Source organism: Egretta garzetta, unplaced genomic scaffold, assembly GCF_000687185.1.
Source record: "Egretta garzetta isolate BGI_Z169 unplaced genomic scaffold, ASM68718v1 scaffold136, whole genome shotgun sequence".
In the NCBI taxonomy this organism is placed as follows: domain Eukaryota; kingdom Metazoa; phylum Chordata; class Aves; order Pelecaniformes; family Ardeidae; genus Egretta; species Egretta garzetta.
Window position 1 is genome coordinate 1,676,459 of NW_009260066.1, and position 22,796 is coordinate 1,699,254.

Consider the following 22,796-nt stretch of genomic DNA (forward strand, 5'->3'; position numbering starts at 1 on the left):
TCTTGATTTCAAGCTTGTAGTTGAACCTACAGATGCTCCTCCTTTTACTGTTGTCCTTTTAGCCCCATCACGACAGGAGAAAGCTGCATGGACAAGTGATATAAGTCAGGTAGCTTAATGCATTCTTTATCTTGTTTTTACTGAGATCTTAGTTTATTCTGTATTTCTGAAAACTAATCTAAGAGAAGGATGTTGATTTCTTGAGGGATGATTTGCTGTGATGTATATGAAGAACCCTTAGTGTTATCTGTTTTCCTCAAAATTCTGTCTTTGCATTTGAATCATCAGTGGAATGTGTTTCTCAAAGAGAGAGATAGGATGTAAAATACGAAATTGTCAGTTGACAAACATAATACTAATGGTAGTCATTTTTATGTCTAAGGAGAGCCCATCCAGATATGTATTTTAATTTAAGAAGAAGCATGGTACTTGTTTGTTCATAGCTTTTCTACAGATCAAAAACCACATGAGAATCCTGCGAATGAAAATGATACCATATCACATCAATGTCATATCCTGTGCAGTGAGAAAATGAGATAAACTCTGTTTTCCACCAAAAAGAATACTAAAAAGCCATTGTAAATAATTACTAAGCATTCTAACAGTCTTCAGAAACTGCATTTATTGTGAATAAAGAAAAACGGTGTTTGAAATTACTTCAGGGGTAATTTTTTATTTTTAGTGCTTTTGGCTAAAATCATAGTAGACAAACTTTTATCAGAATCTATGTGAAGAAAGGAGTTGAATGCACTATGAAGAAATCTGAACTTTCAACTAACCAGATCTGAATTTAGGCTATTGCTAATTTGTTTATTCACGTAACCAACAAGTACATATATTTCTCGTAGTTCTGAATTTGAGTCCTATCCTCTATTAATTTCAAGGGAAATAGTTGATTAGACAAATACCAGTGTGGAATTTGATGGATTTCTAAACATGCTACTGTTGCTGGCAGCATCTCTAGGTGAATTATCATCACAATGAGTAGAAATTGCTTAAAAATAAGTATTTTGAGTTACTTTCTTCTATGCTAACTTTTTTAAAGGAACAAAAATATGGAGAGAAAGATCTGGTATGAGCTGAGAACCTTGGTCTCACTGCAGCTGAGTATATACAGATCTTACAGACAGACCTGGTTGGAGAATTTTTTACAAAATGGTTTTTTAGTGAATTATGTTGTTCCATTGACGTGTAAAAGTATTGGAATTATTTGCACGGGAGGAAAGACCATTTAAGAACTGGCCTGGAACATGGGACACCCAGGAATAAGTCTGTTCTTAACCTAAATAATAATGAATTGAAATAGGAAAGTCATCTGAAGTCCATGTAGACTAAAGATCAGAGTTTGGGTCTGCCTCCAAATGTCAGATGTTCTCCTGCAAACCACTCCAGCTCCAAACCATGCTACTGTGGTGTTACAGAAACGGCTGAAAAAGGCCTGCAAAGCTTGGACGTGTTGTAGCGAGGCAGAGGTAAACACGACTAGCTGCGTACAGCTGAGAGAGGTTGGCCAGAGTGCCAGGGAAAAACAGTAAGAAGGGCTTCTACCTTGATCCCTCTGCGAAAGGGGAGATCTCCCAGCTTTTGAAGACAGGGGTGTTCTGAAGATATATGGGGCCAGCAGTTAACAGCAGCTGGTAAGTGAATATCTGAGAACACTGAGATCTTTGAGGCTGAAAAAACTTCTCTGGGCTTACAAAGGAAGGGAAGCCAGAGCTGCTGAGGGGATAAGCACCAGCTTAAAAGAAAAAAGGAGTAAGGAGGGGCGCAATGTGCTGTCCAGACTGCACAGACATTTGGGGCGTGAGTTGGTTTCACTGTTCACAAGTAGAGAGAGAGCAAGAAAGAAGAAAGTAATGCCAGAAGCATGCTACCTGTCTCGTGCTGGAGAAAGAAAATTTGGGGTGAAAATTTGAATAACGCACGAGAACTTCTAAACAGTTTTGAGACGACTTGTCTCTTGAAAAACAAGTTGTGTTTCTAACTAAGCCCACTGCCAGCAGAAACCTTGCCATAAAAACTTACCAAATCACCTACTCAGAACCATTTTTTTTCTTTTTAACCCTGGCTACAACCCTCAAGGAGAGGTTAGGAACTATGCTAACAAAAATGGCATACAAAAAGCCTTTTTTTAAATAAATACATGTTCTCCTATGTTTGCAAGTAAATAAAGTATACATGCAGCATTAGTGTTGGTGTAAAGCATTCTGCATCTTATTAAATTATATATGCATATGACATAGAAGTCATATTTGTCTATACATTCCTAGTGAGCCTTCCTGAATTTATATTCCTTTCATACAAACCATGTATTTCTTATGAAAAATACATGGGTTTTGTTGTTGCTGAAGAAGCCTCCTCTCTTCTAGTTTGAGCTTGTTGTCCTTCGGCGCTAGAACCCTGTTACACTCATTCCTTAGCTAAAATGATAATACCTTCCAGGGAGGTGATAAATGCTAGGGCTATGCAGACTAAGGACAACAGTGCTGAGTTACCTCAGGCAGTTTTATGATTGGTGCTAACGGCTTTTTCGTAACATTTAAAATTCACATGGGGGAAATCATGTATTTTTATTAGATGTGTTTTTCTCAGTGCTTTTAGGTAACGATTTGATAAAATCATAATGTGAGTTGTTACAACTGTGCTTTTCAAATAATCATAAAAACCCTAATTTAAAAACACATATAACTTCATAGATCATAGTTTAAACTTATTGCTAAGTAGATACATTTTAAACCTGAAGAGGCCTCTGATTGTCTAGTTTGACCAATCTAACATGAGTCATTATTTTGCTATGAGATGTTCCAAAGCCAGCAGACTGTTTTTATTCTTAAAGTCAGTGTAAATGTGTATGATAATTTTGGAAACTCCTTTTTATTTGAAGTACAGAAATACTGTAACATATTTTTATACACACACACATATATATATATGTATGATACATGATGAACAAAACTAGGAGGACAAGTCCTGTAGTGTTAGGTAGGGTGTACTTGTTGCAGACCATGTAGACCTGATCCACTAGCAGACTCTCTGCTGACTTCCAAAAGCAAGGCCTGTCATGCTGTATTATCTTAACTACATGAAAATACAAACCAGAAGATAACAGTGTACAAATGGCTTCAAGCTACCCCTATGCGCCGCTAGCACTGAGCTGCTTTGAGTCTTGTGCACGCCTAGTTTGTAAATTTCTACTGGCCACAGGACAGCCTGCAATATCTAAAGCGGTATGTGCTGCAGCCGTGCCCCAATAAATGTCTTTCCAGCTTCTAATACCTAGCCCAAAACATTTCATAGAATAGAATCACAGAATCATTTAGGTTGGAAAAGACCTTTAAGACCATCAAGTCCAGCCATTAACCTAACATTGCCATCCCACCACTAAACCCTGTCCCTAAGCATTTATACAAGAGTTTGCAAGGAACTCCTTGGAGAGCATCTTCATACCTATGTTTCACAATAACAGCACCACTTGAATTTGTTTTTACAAGTGTGTTTCTAGAAACTGTTTCTATTTCTCTTTGGTCTTCTTGCACAGTGTAAAGGTTGAGGTATTAGTGTATCCATCTGTGTATAAAGTATTCAAACTTTCTTGCAGTATTGATTTTTCAAGCATAACACTTACTCAGGAATTGCTAGAGATATTTAATTTTGTTCAGTTTCAAAGGAACTTCAAATGAAATTTCACTTCCAACTCAAAATACTTGATCATGTGGGAAAAAAGATACTGAGCTGAATACCCTGAGTGTGCTGGTAAAGATGTGTGGACTTGCAAATGTGTAAATCAAAGGAAGAAGACTAGAGAAGCATGTCCACTGTAATTCTTGCATCACTGCTTTTCATTTATGACAGTACCTTCTACCAGTCAGCCCATACCCTGTAAAAGCTATGCTTTAAGCTTACAGAGATATGAAAAGTGAGGGAGTAAGTCCCGTTACCCTGTGTTTTTTTAACAGTTCTCAATGTTTATTTTTCACAGTGCATTGATAATATAAGGTGCAATGGTTTAATGACCATAGTGTTTGAAGAAAACTCAAAAGTCACGGTGCCACATATGATCAAGTAAGTGCAGCGGGTTTTTTGCCCAGTGAACAGAACAGCTTGTTGGGTTTTTTTTTAATAAGAGTTTTAACAGAAGAAAATGTGTATTTGGAAAACGCAACCTTTTAATTTATTTTTTCCCCATTTTTGTTGAATGGAATTAATTCTACATTCCAAAAAGTGTATTTTCAAATATTTTTCATGAAATGGTAGGGATGATTCAAAATGGTAAACTCTCAATTCAAAGTATTATTGGACTGTATAGGATCACAGTTCAGATTTTTCTATTATTTGTGAATTTGCCTTCACTTATGCTTAAGATTAATAATTTTATTCTCTGTTAGCTTCTCTCTGTCATACAGCTCATAATTTTATTGAATACATTTTAAAATGTCTTAAAAATTTAGGTGAGTGCAGACAAGTATAATTTCCCAGGGTATTTTGATGTATTAGCCAAAATTTTTCATCTCTTTGTTTCTGTTATTTCTGAGAAGAAAAATACTTTATTTCATAACTTTAACTGATCACATCAAGGTAATATCAATATTTATAAACCTGCTTCCTTCACCCTTGGATTCTTTCAGTCATTTATTGTAATAAGTGATTTTTATTTGTAGACAGCAATTTTCAGTACATGACTCAAACTTCTAGCACAATTTTACCTCTTGGATCTTCTACAGAACTGTATTTACATGAGTTTTACCTACTATTATCCAATATAAACATTAAGGAGTAGAACATAGGTATAGAAATACAAGTATTTCTGTTCTTACTGTTATCTGACAGTAGGCCATTTCTCTCTCTTGTGTGTATTCCATACATGAAGGTTTCTCAAATGCCTCTTGCCTCTTTGTGTAAGTTTAGAAATGAAAAAGGGATAACATCTGTGAATACACTGTTACGGCACATACCTGGAAAGAAGACATTTTATTGTCTCCAATTTTATTCCAGGAACTCTCCAGTGTGTAAACACTTCTGTTACCTGCTGAATGTTGACAATATGTTCACCTGTTTTCAAACTGTAGAGTACAGCAAGGTCTTAATCCCAATGTCAAGAGAAAGAAATCATAATTCTAAAAACCATACAGGATCTTAACAACAGAAACAACTTTGGTGTTCTCGTTCTGAGATGTTACTCATCTGATTTTTAGCACACATTAACTTTTAGAGTCAGATGTCTTTGGATGAAAAAAAAAAAAAAAATTACCACTTTTCTGAGGTCCCAGTTTAAGAAAGAAGGTTTTTTTGCTTTTTTTAACACAATGCAGTGTAGACGTGTGTGGAATATCTTGATGCTGTATTATAAAAAAAATCCAATAATTTTTACTGAAAAGATCAGGTCGTATTGAGAGATGCTTTACTCAGTATCCATCCCATTTTTTTACAAACTAAGCCTTCAAATAGATAAAATGAAGCAAAACTGAATTTAGAAAAATACCCATCATGAGTAGGGTTATGTAAATGATTAATTTTTGTTTTGAAGTCCAAACAAAAATTAGTCACAATTTTTTTACTGCAACAAAGCCCCTCCATGGTTTCTGCTTTGAAATTTCAGATGTTTCATGCTTTTCCCATTTGCTTTAAAAAAAAAAAATAAATAAATCTTGGAGCCTGAGGGCTTACAAGTAAGTCTTAAGCCTAGCTAAGGGGTTAATTTTGCTGTCACTTGCTGGAGTCTATTAGTTTATTTTATGTAAGGCAAGAAAAAATGGCAGTCAGTCGACAATTATTCTATAGTGAGCTTCTTTTGCTATAGCCTTACAGGCTGAAAGAGACAAGAGGGGACAAATCTCCCTCCCATATAATTTTAGAAATTTAGGCTTCATTAATGATTTCTTAGGTTTTGAAATATAAATTAATTATTTGCCAAAAATTAAATTTAAATATCCTTAGTTAGAACATAAAATACAACTGAATGGAAGCAGGTTTCACACAAATTAGTTTTCTTGTGTTGATGAAATACATGCATATATATTTGCTGATTCTATGTTGACAGGAGCAGCTAAAGTGATAACACTACTGCGCCATAATCACTCTTCCTCTTTGGTAAAATGTTCTAAATTTAATTTTTGTGTAGATCTGATGCTCGTCTTCATAGAGATGACATTGATATCTGCTTCAGCAAAACACTGAATTCTTGCAAAGTCCCCCAAATCCGTTACGCAAGCGTCGAGCGCCTTTTGGAGCGTCTAACAGACTTGAGATTTCTAAGTATTGATTTCCTGAATACATTCCTACATACTTACCGCATATTTACTACTGCAGCTGTTGTACTGGAAAAACTTTCAGACATATACAGACGGCCCTTCACTTCCATTCCTGTCAGGTGAGCGCTAGGGTTTTTTCCTTCTATCATAGATTTCTTCAGAGAATTACTATGACATCATTTGTTTGTTTGTTTTTTACCATGTTTTTTTGTTATATGAATAGTCTTAAGAAGAAACTTCTTCCTGTGTAAATAGGGCATAAGATTTAGATAAGTCTGTCTCAATATTCTGCCCAGGCTTTGAGGACTCAGTGTCATATAGATTTTTCAGGGCCATGCAGATTTGTACAAAATTTGTCTGTAAGCATTTTCACTTAAATCTGTTTGGCGTTTATTATCTGGTGATTTTTTTTCTTTCTTTCTCTCAGGTCTTTGGAGTTATTCTTTGCTACCAGTCAAAACAACAGAGGAGAGTACCTGGCTGATGGGAAGTCACCACATGTCTGTCGCAAGTTTTCTTCTCCTCCTCCGTTGTCACTTTCCAGAACTTCCTCACCTGTCAGAACCCGAAAACTCTCCTTGACCTCACCACTGAATTCAAGGATTGGTGCCCTTGACCTCTCTACTTCATCTGTTGCAAGCAGTCCTACCTCGACCTACAGCCCAGCCACCTCCCCTCCGCCAACAGGTAGCAAAGTACCACTAGACCTTAGCAAAGGGCCCTCCTCTCCTGAGCAAAGCCCTGGCTCCATAGAAGACAGCTTGGAGAACCCTCGCGTCGACCTCTGTAACAAGCTGAGGAGAAGCATTCGAAGAGGTATTACATACCCACAAAATACTGAATGTTACTTTTGATAAATAGGGTAGTCTCTGAGGTAGGCTTGACTTTTATCAGCTTATTGCTGAGAAGTTGTTTCTCATGTCTTTTTTTTTTCTCCTGATCACTGTAAGTTGTGTTGTGAAGTGAAATACTCTGCACTCTGTTTCTTCTCTAGTTGAGGCTGGGATATGTTGTCTGTTTCCACCACTTGCTTCTTTGTAGGGATAGCATAATGGCAGAATGGCATTGTCTTTTTTTCACTTCAGCAGAGGGTAAGGAGAAAGGCAGAAGCAAATATTTGACGGCGGTTGTGTTTCCTGAGGTGAAAGATTTTGGAGTTGTACCATTACTACAGGAAGTAAAATACTAAGTTAAAAAGAAGTAAGGATGTAAAGACATAACTGCTTTAACATGTTTACCTAACAGGGCTAGTTTTCCAGAAAGATTTCATCACTAATCCAAACAAATAATGTGATGCACTTGGTACACTGGTGAGATTCATACCACCTGGTTGTTACCCATCCAGAAGGCTGTTGTCTAAAATAGATTAACTGCTCCTCTGCAAATGCCTGTTTTCCTCTATGGATTGTGTAAGGCACCTTGGAATAGGTATTACTTCTAGTGGACTAAGGTTAGTTGATATAAACGTCAATGTGGGTATCTAGAATGGGATAATTGTATTTATAGATGGAAAAGCAAGAAAGTAGCTCTAATCTCATAGGATGTGTAAGTGTGTGCTTATTTCTCAGTGCTCTTTGGGGATGGAGGGATGGTCTTCTGAATTAGAATAGACAGACATAATGATTCTTTGTATTGTTGTTATATTAAACAGAAGATGAGGAAATTTAAAAATGCTATTTTATTCCTAAAATTCATGTTTAGAAATGGTCTTACATGGCCTGACTTACAGTCTGAGGAATTTGAAAGGTAAATCTGACAAAAATGTAGCTCAATTTTACTTGCAAGTACTGTGACAATGAAAATTGATATAACCCAGGAGGAAAGACGAAAAAGATTACCAAACATAAACTAAGAAAAATGTGATTGTAGCATTTGTTTATTCCTTACTGATGAATTGAAACAAGTGCCCTGGTAAGAAATTGGATGTTGCATTATGCAGAGGGACTGTTTTTACAGAATATAGTCTATTGTTTAATAAAAAATCTTTTTAACAGGCAAGTTAGCCACCTTAGCATTATAGCAGTCTATGCTTGCCCATGCTTTATGCTTTTGTAAAATGCTGGTTGGCTGTTATACTTAATCTTTATATTTTTGTATGCTGGATGTTTTTAAGTGAATAGCATAACAGACTATTTATGTGTATAAAATGTAGTATTTACTATGTAGAGTTGGGCAAATTCTTTTTGTGCACTAGTGTATCCACATTCAAATCAATGTGATAGCACAGCATGTCCCAAAATATAGGCCATGCATTAAAAATAATTGTACACAGGTAATTGCTGTCTTAGGTGTAACGTTTTTTGCTAAACACTGTAAAGTAAACTAGTAAAGAATAGGTTATTCAGGCCCAGTGTTAGCATTCAGCATTGTTGCAGAGGTATTCAGATTTTGCATTGCAGTCTGTCAAAGCTGGAAGTGTCATCTGGGCAGCACGAGGAACATTTGGAAATGGCAAGAACCTCATATAAATGATAAATTGCTGTCTGTGCAGTGTCTCCATTCCCCTGTTCTGCGGGGGAAAGTCCTTTTGTCACCCAGCTGCAATGTAGCATGTTGAGGAAGAAGAGTAAGTTTAAAAAGAATTCCTAGAAGAAGAATAGAACTGGGTAGTAGGAGAACTACAAAATACTGTTCTGCAGTTCCCTGTGATACATAATGCGTTTCTTTGTTTCTGAAGTTTTCTGGGTAAGGAGACAGTTCTACTTAGTCAGGAGCCACCATCCCATTATGGTTAATACTGTTGCTTTGGTACTACCAGATTTCCAAGAAAACAACTATGGCCTACTCTAAATCCAATATAACCATACAGGTTCTGCTCCTTTGGACATATTATTATGGTGGTTGTTGTTCTCCTTGAATGTTGTCCATTTACATCCTGGAATTTCCACCTTCTTCACCCACTTCCAAAGTTGTTTGTTTTCAAAGTTTTTGTTTTCTAAAGTTTTTGTTTATATATGTTTTTATATATACAGTGCTTATGCTGCAGGCGACATTCATTCATATCAAATCCCAGATATATTTTATCAGCTTGTTTTCCCTCATTTCGGAAGTAGTATTTCTGCAATTCCTTTTTTAATTCTTTTGATAGAAGAACTGCTCCATGGAGTAATCTGCTCTCCAGTGCTGTTTGGCCATTTTATCGGGCAGTTTTTAATTACACATAGTTAGCCAACGAGGATTATTTTCCCTAGCTCATAGAAAACCTACGAGTTCAAGTATCCTTATTACATATGTGTTTCACTGCATATTCTGCTGACTTAAAGTGTAGTCTTGTCCCAGCTATTTCTAAAACTAACAACTTTATGACTTTCACCAAGTTCTTTATTTATGAGCTTTTGTGTGGCTTTATCTTTGGTACAAAACTTTCCCAGTCCATTAACTCCATCCAGAGGATAATTATTGCTGAGTCTTCTTAATGCAAAAGTTTCATAGCAAGTTCCAGAAGCAGTACTGCTTAAAAAACCACAGATTAAATGTAAACAATTTGGTGTTAGATGGTATTTAGTGCTGTTAAGTTGGTATTGAAACACTGGTATTAACTGCTATTAATGGACATTTTTTAAACACTACCTTTCAGTGAAGCACCCTTTGATGTCCATATTCTTTTTAATCAATGCAGTATAGTTCAGATTGTTCAAAGCTGACCACTTTCAGACTTTCTATCTTTCGATGTTTGTAAATTGAGGGTCCTGAAATCACCCACATACTCTATAATCTCTGCATAAGGACACCATATCTAAGACAAACTAATCCAACTCTGTGCTTTAAAAAAGCATATCTTAAAGCTCCATACAGTAGTTCTCTATGGTCTCTTGATATTTTCAAAGAACATTTATACTTTATAAGTACATTAACATAGTATAGTATAACATAATGTAGTATAATATAATATAATATAAAATATAATTGATGCATTAATATAAGTTTATGTATATTTAATTTTATAATACATAATATAATATGTTGTATATTAAAGAGTTGTAAACTATGAATTATCATCCCGGTATTAACATTTATTCTCTTCTAAAGCAGCAGTTCTAGAATCTGTGTCAGTGGACCGGACAATTCCTGAAAGCACCTCAGCAGTAGACACCACAGAGCTTTCTCCATGTAGATCCCCTTCGACACCACGTCATCTCCGCTATCGTCAACCAGGAGGTAAGAACCTGATGTTTCTTGCCTCTGTCTGTCCCTTTAAACAGTTTAAATACTGCAGCTGTAATCTTTGGAGGATATTAGAATAGAATAATACTTGAATAATGTGTTTTTCTTGTATTTTCCTTATTTCTCAGGTATTAAAAAAAGCTATTGGAATGTGAATTATGATGGTTAATTTGTATAGTAATAACAAGAGACTTGGAAGCTTATTTGGACTTTGGTATAACAAAATGCTCGTAAATAGCTTGAGCAGGATGTGCCCAAGTTCCAGGCTACTATTGAATCAGTCCTACTCTCAAGACCTTGGTAGATTTTTTTTCAGCTACTAAGGAGACATACTTTGAGCACCATATGTAATCATGAAATACACAACACCCATTATTGTCAACGGGGAGTGACTGTGTCTCTTTTCTTTGTATAACACTGAACATTTACAGATGGTGTCACATTATTCGTTCCAAAATGTGAATAAACCGCTCAACTGAAGAGGAAAAGTGAGAGCTGGAGCTCCTCAAATAGCTCTCACGTGGCTCTTTGAAATCGTTATCAGAACTGTGAGCTACATCCATGAACACTTAAAATGCTGCCATCTCATGCAAGCCAGATTTCTAGGCAGTTATTTCATGCCTGGAATTAAAACAACAAAAACAGAGTAGAGTCTTCTCAACTGTTAATAAGTTGCTGAGACACTTTCATTTTAAACCAATAGTAATCTTCTGTTATTAGGCACGTTTATGGTGAGATGGCAAGACTTGAGAGTTGGAAACTGTGGGGAACAGTGCAATATTATCTAAGTACTAGACAGAAGCCATGTTCACAGATCTCCCTATAAAGAAAATTTGATAAATTGTGCAAAACTGCACTCATCCTAGGCAGTGACCTGGGAAAGTATGTGAATCTCGTTATCAGAAGTTGGTTAATATGCTTAGTTCTCTAACGTTTTCTTGTTTAGGTTAATTTTCTACACTTTTTTTTTTTTTTCTTTTTCTATTTGGTTACTGCTTGCCCGTGTCTTAGACTCTTTTTTCCATAGCAACATTAATTATACAAAATGGAAATAAAACTTAAATCACAGATATGATTATGATATTTTTCTCTCCCATAATAAATATAATAATAAATAACAAATATTTATAATTTAATTTAAATATATTAAATATATTTGATTTAGTAGATAATTAAATATATTTAAGTAATTAATATCATTAATAAATATAATATTAAGTAATATTTCCCTTAAGTTGTCTGTCAATGAAAACATAAAATGTTCATGAAGTATAAACATTACTGAAGATTTTAAGGTTTTTTGTTGCTTAACTTGAAAAATACGAAAAGTATGAAGAAGTTGTTAACTTTTCTCTGTCTGTTCCCTTTACAGTACAAACTGCTGACAACAGCCACTGTTCAGTTTCTCCTGCTTCTGCTTTTGCTATTGCTACAGCTGCAGCAGGGCACGGGAGTCCACCAGGTGAGAGAAATGTGCTGTACAAAAGAGATATAACAATAAGATACCTAGGTTTCAAAAGGTAAATATTTCCTAAGAACTTACTTATCTGAATCCTAAATAGCCACTGGTTTGTTACTTTAATCTACTGGTGTTTTGAGTCTGGAATCCTGCCCTTTATGTGGATATTGTAGTACAGCATTCACAGATAGTTGGAGCCTTGGCTTCAAGTTATCTGGCCATTATGAAAATATTTGTAGTGCAACTTACTTAATTAGAATGACTAGATAAGCTTAAGAGAGACTGTTCAGGTACATCCACCCTGTTGCATTTCCTGTTGTGGCAGCTTGGAAATTTTGTCTGATGAAGCAATTTATGTCACCAAATAGAAAAACCATCTGTTTATATACCATCTTGTCCCGGGGAGTTGCCAGCAACCATCACTGTGTCTACATGAAAGAAGGAAAGGATGAGAAGGTATTCAAAAACATATTTTAGAACAAAACATGAAACCTAACGAATGAGAACCGCATACTATACCACATACCTTCAAGAAACTTGTGTGAGCTTCGTGCCTGTGTTTTGTGGGCTCTAAGGATTTGCCAGATTACTCAGTGAGATTTTGAACTATCATGGTATAACCAATGATAACTTTTCTTGAGGACTTAAAACAGAATAATATTTATCACTCCACATTTTCAGTTCATCAGTTAGTTGAATTCTTTTATTCTGTCCTTAATATTTCTAGCCCAGCCTATGACTGAAAGATCAATATTTTACATACATGTAATCATATCTTTCTTGCTCTTATTTTTTTTGCATTCACTTACAATTTAAGATTTTCTTTTGAAAATGAGCCTTTTTATGTCCAAGGTTGGTATACATAACAGCAGTTGTACTTAACTAAATTATTGCAAGTGTGTACTGTATATTCCTTGGAAAGCAGCTACGTTGTCCACTGACTGGAGTTATTCAGTGACACTTAAAATACTTGATTTAAGTTTTGAATTTGCTTGCTGTCTGGCTGTCTAACCATTGACATACTAGTATCTTCCACTAGCTGAGTTCTGTCCTAGGTCATGTTATGAATAAAAGGCAACTTTTTAAAAGTCCACAAAATCACTTCCACTTTGCATTGACTCAAACTCACAGTTCATTTTGATTATGTATGACAAAGCATAGTCCAAATGTAAATTAACACCTGCCTCTTTTCCATCACAACTGTTGGAATGTCGAGAAACTGCTTTGAAGACCCGAGTCTCAAAATCACTCATGAAATTCTATGCCAGTCTGTAAATCGTCACCATTTATTTAAGTGGATTTTGTATCCACTGTGTCTAAAGTTGTGGTCATTCGCTTGATGAGTGAGTAGGGATCATGAGAAAATAATTCCTGGATAAACATGGATCAGTGCTCCTATTACTCTTGTGTACTCCCTGTGATCTTTAGATGATCACAAGAGAGTAATGTTCAGTTTTAGGAACCTTATGAACCTGTTACAAACTTACTTAGTACATTTTTTTGAAATTACGAATATCCTCTGCTTTTGGAATCAGACACTGCCAAGTGTTGCTGTTTAAGCTTGTTCTGCATCAAGGGTCATCCTCCTGTGATGTGAAAAACGGTAAGAAGGTTCTGCAGCAAATCTGACAAGAAAAGTGTGTGGTGGGGAGTCTCGGGAGACTGAGCTGGATCAAGGCTGTCCACCTGTAATCAGAACGAAAATTCAAGGCTACAAACCACAGATTAAACAGCTGAATCACCTGTTTTGTAACTTGATGTAATTAATCATGGTAGAGATGGTATTAAAGTTGCAGAGTCATGAAGTTCAAATTTGGGTAATTCAAATAATTTTATTTCTTCCCCAGGTATCGTAATTACGTGTCTTTTTAAAATAATGCCTCTGTTTCCCACTGGGCTTCTCTCTCATTCACTGCATGGGATGAACATGATCCCTCAGTGAATCAGGTCTGGGTAATGAATAAGATTTATGGCTTTTTTTCTTTTTTCAATCCTTGGCCTCACTGCCGCAGACATTGTGCTGTGTGCCATTTAATATACTCCTACATGGAACATAAATAACACGGCAGGTGAAATTCAGTGTTGGTAAATACTAAGTGGTGCACATGAGGAAAAACTGTCTGATCCCTAGGATGGGCTTTGTGCTGGACATTATCACCCAGGACTGAGATCTGAGGATTACAGTAGATATCTCCCTTAAATGATCTTAGTGCTCAGCAGGAGCCAAAAAGGTACAGGAAACATCAGGAATTACTAGGGAAGGAACAGAGAACAAAGCAGAGAAGACCACTATGCTACCAGAGTACAAATCCAGAATTTGCATGCGTATTGAAGATTATGTACAGTTGTTACTGTTTGAGATGAGGGGATGAGAACTAGCAAAGGTTGAGAGTTTGCAATCAAGGATGAGTAGAAGTATGAAATGGCTTCTGTGCATTTGAAGTTTAGAGAAGAGATGACTTGGAGGGTTGATGAGAAACTTCTGCAAAATCATGGATGTCATAGGGAGAGTTAGTAGGCATTGTTTTGCTTTTGCTGGTGCAAGAGGTAGGAGGCATCAGATGCATTTCATGAGGCCAAGGTTCAACACAAACACAGGTTTGTGGTTCTTTGTGCAATGAATAGAAGGCATGTGAGATTCTGCTGAGGGGCATTGTGAAGGCAAAAGACTTAACCCAGGTTCAAAAAGTGGACAGCTACCTGCAAGCCAGAGTCATTAGACTAGACTGGCAAACTAGAACAGGTTCAAGAGCTGAAATCAGTTGGAGGTTGTGGGAGAGTATTAGGAGGTAAGAGTAATCTCTGTGTCTTCTTTCCTCACTGTTCCCTGAAGCCTTCTGGCTTCTGGCCATTTTGTTTTGTTTTGTTTTCCAAGGGTATGATCTCTTAGCTCTTCTCAACTTCCCATCTTCCAGTTCTGACTGTTCAGGGATGCACTGAGGCAAGCAGGTTAACAGCCTCATTGGAAAGCCACATAGTCACATGCTCTACCAGAACCAGACATGAAGAATATTTAATCATCTCCTGCGGAGAGTGTTGGCCATAACATTCATAATTGCTGTCACCATGCAATGATAAATTTATAAACTGATAAGTATGCAAAGCTCTGAACATGTCTCCCAGGGCATATGATGGCTTTGCTTACCATAAGCAGCTGGGGGAACATTGCCTATGTTGCTCTTGTCCACAGGCTTCATGACTGCAAGTGGCTTGATGGGAAGCCAAAGTTGAAAGACTTTTTAGTACTTTGGTCTGCTTTAGATATTGGTGCACTTTCCCCTTTGGATGCAGCCTGAGTGCAGTGCATGTTGGCAGTGTATTCCATCTGCTCCATTGCCACTGTGCTGTGCTTCAGGGACATTGATAGTGTTTTGGGGGCACCCTCATCTGTCGGGTTCATTTGCCATCTGGGTGCAAATGAGGTGCACATGTAGGGCTAGCAGGGTCCTAAGAACAGCTCGTGCTTGCGTTGCCCCACTACACCACTAAAGATGTGGATAGGCTGGAGGGGATCCAGAGAGGGGCCACCAAGATGATCAAAGGACTGGGAAGCCTGACATATGAGGAAAGACTGAGAGAACTGGGTTTGTTCAGCCTTGAGAAAAGGAGGCGCAGAGGTGATCCCATCACTGTGTACCAGTATTTAAAGGGTGGGTACAAAGAAGATGGAGACTCCCTTTTCACAAGGAGTCACATGGGAAAGACAAGGGGTAATGGGTACAAGTTAATCGTGAGAAGATTCTGATTGAACATGAGAGCAAAATTTTTCAGCATGAGAACATTCAACATTGCAATAAACTCCCCAGGGGAGTGGTTGACTCCACCACACTGGACACCTTCAAGACACAGCTGGACAGGGTGCTGGGCCATCTTGTCTAGACTGTGCTCTTGCCCAGAAAGGTTGGACCAGATGATCCTCTAGGTCCCTTCCAACCTGATGTTCTATGATTGTACGATTCTATGAACCATATGCGGCACTAGTTTATGAGCTGCTAAAAAGGAGGTGCTGGGCACCACAGCATTACTCTGCAGCAGCATGCAGAGTTCCTGCAGTATATAGAACCTTTCTCTGAACCAGGAAGGTTCAGGTTCTTATGCTCTTCAATAGTTCTTTGTAACTTACTGGTTTTGTTGCTATTAATTTCAGTTATTTTACAGGTAGCTGCTTTTATGATGCCAAGCTGTACTACTTGTCCTGTTCTTTAGTCCATCTGTCTGCTTAAATATTAATCTCTACATATCTTAAACATGTTTTTGTCTATTCTTTTCCTGAAAATTTGTGTATTGCTTGTTTATTTTAATGGCATGATAAATAGAAATATGAAGTGAAAGTAAAGAAAGTCAAATAAGGCACCCCAGGTACACAGCTTGGTGCCTGAATTATAAGATACACAGTAGGGATTAATAGACCATTTTGTGTCTTTCATGTTTCCTTTCTCTTCTGAGGGATATGAGGAATGGCTGGATGGCTTATGGCTTGCTGCAGTTGTAGTGCTCTGTCACCATTAATAGGTTGCTGCACGCCTTCATTCTTTCCCCAACTTATTAAAATAGGATAGTAATACTATCACGTTCTATCACAGAAATGAACAGCTCAAAGTCATCTTTATTCTGCAGTCTTGCAGCTTTCTTTCATTGCAATAAAGCTCATTCTTCAGCAAGGGAAGAGAACAAAGTTATGCAAGCATCTTTCTCTAGAAGAAAGGCATCCAGTTTCCATGACTGGGTGTAAACTAGTACAAACTCAAATTGTGACACAGGGACAGGTATTCTTTATTTATTCTGAATTACTGTTTCCCTATTCTCATGACTCTTTGTCATTCCTCCTAGCACTTCTGTTCACCTATGTGCTTCTCAGAGTGGTAGATATGCCCTGAGCAATCACAAACATCTGCCTGCTCAGAGGCGTCAGTTACTTGAGCTGTTTCTTTCCCCCTGTTCATATACCTCTAGAAAATTAGTTCTTCATTTCTGCTTGAATCAGTGACACCTTCCATAAGCAACACAGAGGCTATCTAGCAGCTCTGTTCCAATGTCTGCCTTACTCTTTTCCATACGGAAAAGTTCCTATAAAAAAGTTAACGTTAACAGTCTCATCCTAATGAGCAACCTGTAATCTCTTACGGCTTTTGCAATGAGAGTTAGGTAGTCCTTAAGTGGGAAATCCAGGGAGCTGCAGTGAGCCCCATCTCTTCAGGAGTGATTTCCTTCTCTTCTCTGAGAGCCTCTGCCATGTAGCCAGTATCAAAAAAAGGAGTGAGACTGCTAGTGTGGGAGAGGAACCTCCTGCCAAAATACTCCTCAATCGTTTGTGGTTTTGCTGCAAAAATCCTACAGATGTTACAGGAATTAAGTAACAGCAGTATAATCTACATAGCACCCACACAAACCCTAGGACTAGATAAAAACAATTTATATTGAAAAGTATTTATTTTATCTGTGGCTTGTAGAATGTTCAAATTTCCCTGATTTATCTTTATACAGTTCTTTCAAACATGTTACAGCTTTTTCTTGTCCTTAACTTTTTATTTATGTCTGTTGTGCACAGAATTTGAGCACTACCTCAGGATGAGTAAGATATCATGCACTGTTTTTTAAATAAAAAACATCTTTTAGTGTTCATTTACTGAAACTGCTTGCTCTGCATTCAGGTCATCATACTTGTTAATACTCATAAACCATGAAGATGCTCTGCGTGACTAGAAGAGGTTCAAGCTTTACTTAAAATCTCTGAATACTTGTGTGGATTAAGCCAAATTAAAAAAATAATGCTGTGTTGTTTTTATAAATAATTAATAAAATAAAAAGTACTTACATAAGTTTAGCAAATGTACAAATTTCTTCTCTGGTAAGGATATCTAAGACAACTTGATGAAAAATAATTAAACTGATGATTTTACTTTGAAGCAGTTCTACTGAACATGGGCTTCAAGGAGATTGTTTTGACAAAAACTTAAATTCAAGATCTAAACTGATATTGTATACTCTTTTTATTTTTTATATTCTTAGCAGATATACTGAAAGAGCTTTGAGAAGCTTATTTCTTCCTCAACTCAAACTACAGACCAAAAACCTCCCAACATGGAAAATAAATGGTAGGCAAGAAGCAAATACTTGAACAAACGGGCTATTCCCTCATGAACATAGCGGCTTTATTTCAACAGCTCTGTCATCTGATTTTGAGCTGGGTACATCAGTATTTCCAGCATGCCACATGCTTCAGAGCTGCCTTCCTCTTCCTACAGCATGCCGATCCACGCAGTGGAGAGTGAACCACTTTTCACAAGAACAAGGTGACATATTATGGGAGAGGATGGGAGTGGGATGGAAGCTTGTGGTTGGCAGGAGGGCCCGGCTTCTTCAGTATAAGCATTTGTTTTTTAAAGCACATATGAAAGGGAGAGGAGATAGTGAGAAAGAAGTAGGGGAAAAAAAGAGTCTTTGGGGGAGTATATCTGACAAATATGATTTACACGTAGGAAAATCTGCCCCATGCGAGCAAGGAGGAAAGAGGGTTTTATTCTTGTGATTTTAGCGATTTAAAGGAACAACTAAAATAACAGCTTGAAGCATTGAAGGATCTACACAAAAATAAATCACTTATATACTATCCCTTTCAACTAATTGCCTGCATATACCTCTGGTGCTGTATTACCTTTGACTTGAGTTATTTACCTGAGTATTGTTCAGGAGAGAGAATTTTTCCTAAAGCTTCTGCAGCTTGTACCCTATCAAAGAACATTGCAAAAGACTTCTCAAGCAATCAGCCTGCAAATCTTTTATTATGCAGAGAAAGTACAACCTCTCTTTTCACAAATCCACTCTGGTGGTACAGAGAAGCAATCCTAATCTAAATTGCCCTTGGGTTTAGGCTAGCAAAACTGATCAGCCTGTTTACCAGACCATTTGCTGGTATCATCTCCTTTTCCGTAGCTCTTACAATCTGTCTGCAGAAGTGATCAGACAGTCCTTTACAGCTGCAGCAGATTCTCAGCAAAGCAGGCACAAAACCTGCTCCGTTAATCCGCTAGATGCAGCTGCTAAATGTAAGCAGTATCTTCCTTCAAAGCAGTTCGGCATGCATGAGTGTTCAAAAGTACCTCCTGGTGCCACTTGCACGCGCTGCCACTCAGTAGTTCTCACTGTTGACAATGCATCCAGTACAGTCCGTGAGTTCTGGATTGATGGTCCTGCAGGCACATCACTGCCTATGGAGAGATAAGTTCCCTTCTTAATCTTAGATTTTTTATAAAAAGTTAGTTATATGCTACTTTCCAGTGATAATCATTTATGCATTAGTGCATTAATAATATGCATGTTATGCATTAGTGATGGAAGAGATACATGTAGGGAAATATGTAATCCTTTTACAGTATAAATGTCTGATTTATTTTGACTTGGCTATTTTTGTATTCTTGGTCCCTGACTGGGATAAAACATTGGAGGCCCTTTCTGTACTTTGTTCGACCTCTTCTGATGTAGAGCTGCCAAACGTCGATTTTAGAGCAATTGAATGTGGTTGAGGATAAACAGCATGGAAATACTTATGCCAAAGTGTCAACTTTAAGAGCCAGTGATCAATGTGAAAGTGTCAACTTCAGGACCCGCTGAAATGAGTACAGAAAGTCCTCATCTCCTCAGAGGTGCTGTTGGAGTTTGTCTGCCATAACATACCCCAACTGTAACAGCAATAGCAAATATAAATGGATTTTTTTAAATTACAGCTGTGGTTTCCAGATGACATATCTCCTGAAAGCTGCATAAGCACTGAAGTTGAGCCAGATGAGTCCTGTGAGCTCCTAGTCTGACACACTTTATCCCTGCTTGATAACTGTCACAATATTAGATGGATAAAAATTAGCTAACAGTAATAATTCATGTTTCATAGAGATCCAGATCACACAGTGGGTCATGTGTAGGCCTTTGTATTCTGATGAACCAGGCACAGATTGATTAAAGCTCACTGCTTATTTTCAAAGGCCAAAATTAGCATGAGAAATTTTCATAAAAGTTTTATAGTGAGAGCTGCTTAACTTATTTTAGGCTGTGCTATTCTGCAGTCATTCAAGCTACTTGCCAGCTCCCAGTGTGACAATATTTTTGTTTTGTTTGTTCTGGCACACGCACTAATTGGAGTAATGGAATGACACAGCTTTGTGCCAAATGATGCAAGGGAGATCAGACCCTGTGCGCACGCCTGTGTGTCCGTGTGTCTGTAGTTATATGTATGACTGTGCAAGAGGCGGCACTGTAGCCGTACACACTGCTGCCAGGTGTATTCAGCACTTAAGCTGAATAATGTGACTTGGAGATGTACCATGCAAAATAATGAAGGCACACACTCACAGTGGGATCCCGTTGGTCCCTGAAATGGAAAAAAAAACCATGTAGAAACATACATTATGCTTTAAACAGATACAGTATTTCCTTGGTTGTTACCATCTTGCACACAGATTGATGTTCCACATTGAAGGATGTCAGCTGTACCACTGTTCAGGGAGTATTTCCCTAATTCTGAGCAGAGGAATAATAATGTGGCATTGCACCACTATGTTTCCTGAGACAGAAATTCTAGAGTAGGCAGCTGAGTTAGTAAGCAATTTGGTAAAGATTAGAATTAAGTAAGGTTTGTAAGGGAAATTATTACTTTCTTGTTTCCATTGTGAGAGAACAGGCAGAGAGAGATTTCCTTGGTATGATGAATGTTACCTGAAAGGCGAGCGGTGTCTGATCATGATGGCGAGGTGGATTCTACATTATATGGATAGCTGGGTAATGCACTTCTGTGTTGTGCTGAACTAAATGCTTCAAATTATATCAGCGGTTACAAGCTAGCCTTTGGAAAGGTATATATTTCTTTCTGGCTTTGTACATAAGTATTTATATCTAAAGCAAAACCAGAAAATGCATGTCTTTTTCTAGTTGATATTCAGTATGACGTCATAAACATTGCTATTAATAATAGTTACAGTAATTTTGCACTCCAGTAATTTTCTGGGTTATAACCTCTCATTTCCTGTACTGGAAAAGCTTTGTGGAACTTTTTCCTTATGAATCCAGACTTGAAAGAGGAAAAGCGTGATGGGGATATACCAATCAATAATCAAGATGCAAAGAATTTCATGCTTTCGAATCTGCAGCTTATCCCAGTGGGACCACTCTTTGCAGAAGTAAATTGGCACAATGGGGGCACAAGTATCATGGAGACTGTTTCTAAGCAGTTGGAAGCAGACCTTCATTTTAACTCTGCTTCTTCAGGTCATGGGTTCCCACATGGAACTTCAAGATTGAATTTTGAGGGCATCTAGCTTCCTGTCAGAGATAGGATATCATCAAATGAGTGAAATAATTGTTTCAGGCATGCTTATCAGTCATGCGTTGTGACCCTCCCCAGTCCCCCCTTTCTGCCAGGGGTCTCAGATGCTTAGGTCCAAGAAAGAAAAGAGTTGGTGTGCTGTAGGATTTGTTACCCTCCCCTGATCCTTTATGCAGGTCAACCAAGTTTTTTTACTTGTCATTTTTGTTTGACTAATGGCTCTAGCCAGGAAGTGGGAAAGTGAGCACTAGTTCCCTCTTGGGAACACATTTTAATGAGATTTCCAGACCAGTTTATGCAGGTTCAGGGAGGTTTGAGAAGCATTGAGACTGGAACACTGAACTTCCTTAGAGTTCCCCATTTTGATTAAAAAAACTCCATGTAGGAAGTACTCGTTGACTTACTCTGCAGCTGACACTGTTCTCCATCATAAAAGCTTGTGTGACAAATACATGCTGGCATAGACCATCAAGCTTTCCTTCCTGGTGGCTGGAGGGTTGTCGGGAGTTGCCCAGATGTCATTTCCAGACCTAGAGGTGGCCAGCACTAACATTGTGACCAACCCACCCAGGTGGCTGGGTGGCTTGGTGCGTGTGATGTGGGGGATCAACGGGGGCTGGTGGCAATGCCCCAGTGGAGAGACAAACTTGCTTTCTGTTCCTTTTTTAACACTTGTTCACCAGGCTGCCTTTATGAGACATTTGTGTATGTTTTCTCCTGCCAGAGGATATTTTACTGGGAAATCTGTAGCGAAATGAAAATAGAGATTAAAACTAATTTGTTTGGAATCTGCCTTCTAATTCAATAACCCCGAATGTTATTCCTTTCCTCTGAATATTCACCTACTCCGTAGTGCATTTCAATAGACTTCTATTTTTGTCCCTTTGAATTTAACAAAATTGTTGCTTAGCAATTTTAGATAACTAGCTAAACATTCATGCTCAGATTGAGTTGAATCTCCCCTTCCAGTTTTCTTAGAGCAATAACTTGAATTAAAACAATGACTTAAAAATGAAGGTTAGTTTTGTCTCAAGTGATCCGTGCTCTTGGGAGTTATGAGCCAGGGGAAAATGACGATTTTTTTTTCACCTTAGGAGAAATTTAGGATCCCCTTTTTTTAACGTGTTTAATTATTTTCTTATTCTAGTTTATTAGAGGAGCTGACTACTCAGGAAAAAAAGGTATTTGCACTGGACATTTCCTTAGTTACGACACTGTGAACCATGTGTTTCCTGACCCATTGCACCAGGTCCCGAGCAGCTGCAGGGAAAACTCTGTTTCATAGACTCGTGCAATCAAACTGGCACTGAGAAAGAAAAACCTTCTTCATCTAAGAGGGGATGTGCTGAATATGTACTTTTTTATATATGGTTTAGCTGAGCTTCTCTGGCAAGCTCTTAGGTTATACCTCCCTCTGCTCTCCTAAGTTGAGGAGGAGAGAAGCTGGAATGAAGCCGTGACCACCGCCTGCAGGCAACAAGCCCTAGTATGTTGATGTTGCAAGTAAGGAGTTTGACCAAAAGGTCTGGGTTCATAATGAGGGCAGGTTTGTTTAGATTCCCTATTATCTTCCTCACATTTTGGGCACCCAATGGTGGGGCGGGGGGGG

The 22,796-nt window shown here is 37.8% G+C and overlaps 1 protein-coding gene across 1 annotated transcript in view; it reads left to right on the top strand.

Moving 5' to 3' along the window:
- The window catches only part of RASGRF2 (Ras protein specific guanine nucleotide releasing factor 2), a 95,152-nt gene that overhangs the window by 27,773 nt on the left and 44,583 nt on the right, over nt 1-22,796 (top strand). The window contains exons 12-17 of the mRNA XM_035896613.1: nt 1-109; nt 3,980-4,062; nt 6,119-6,367; nt 6,676-7,064; nt 10,281-10,406; nt 11,785-11,874. The exon at nt 1-109 is cut by the window's left edge and continues 42 nt beyond it. Coding sequence (XP_035752506.1) covers nt 1-109; nt 3,980-4,062; nt 6,119-6,367; nt 6,676-7,064; nt 10,281-10,406; nt 11,785-11,874 — 1,046 coding nt within the window. The remainder of the gene's footprint in view (nt 110-3,979; nt 4,063-6,118; nt 6,368-6,675; nt 7,065-10,280; nt 10,407-11,784; nt 11,875-22,796) is intronic.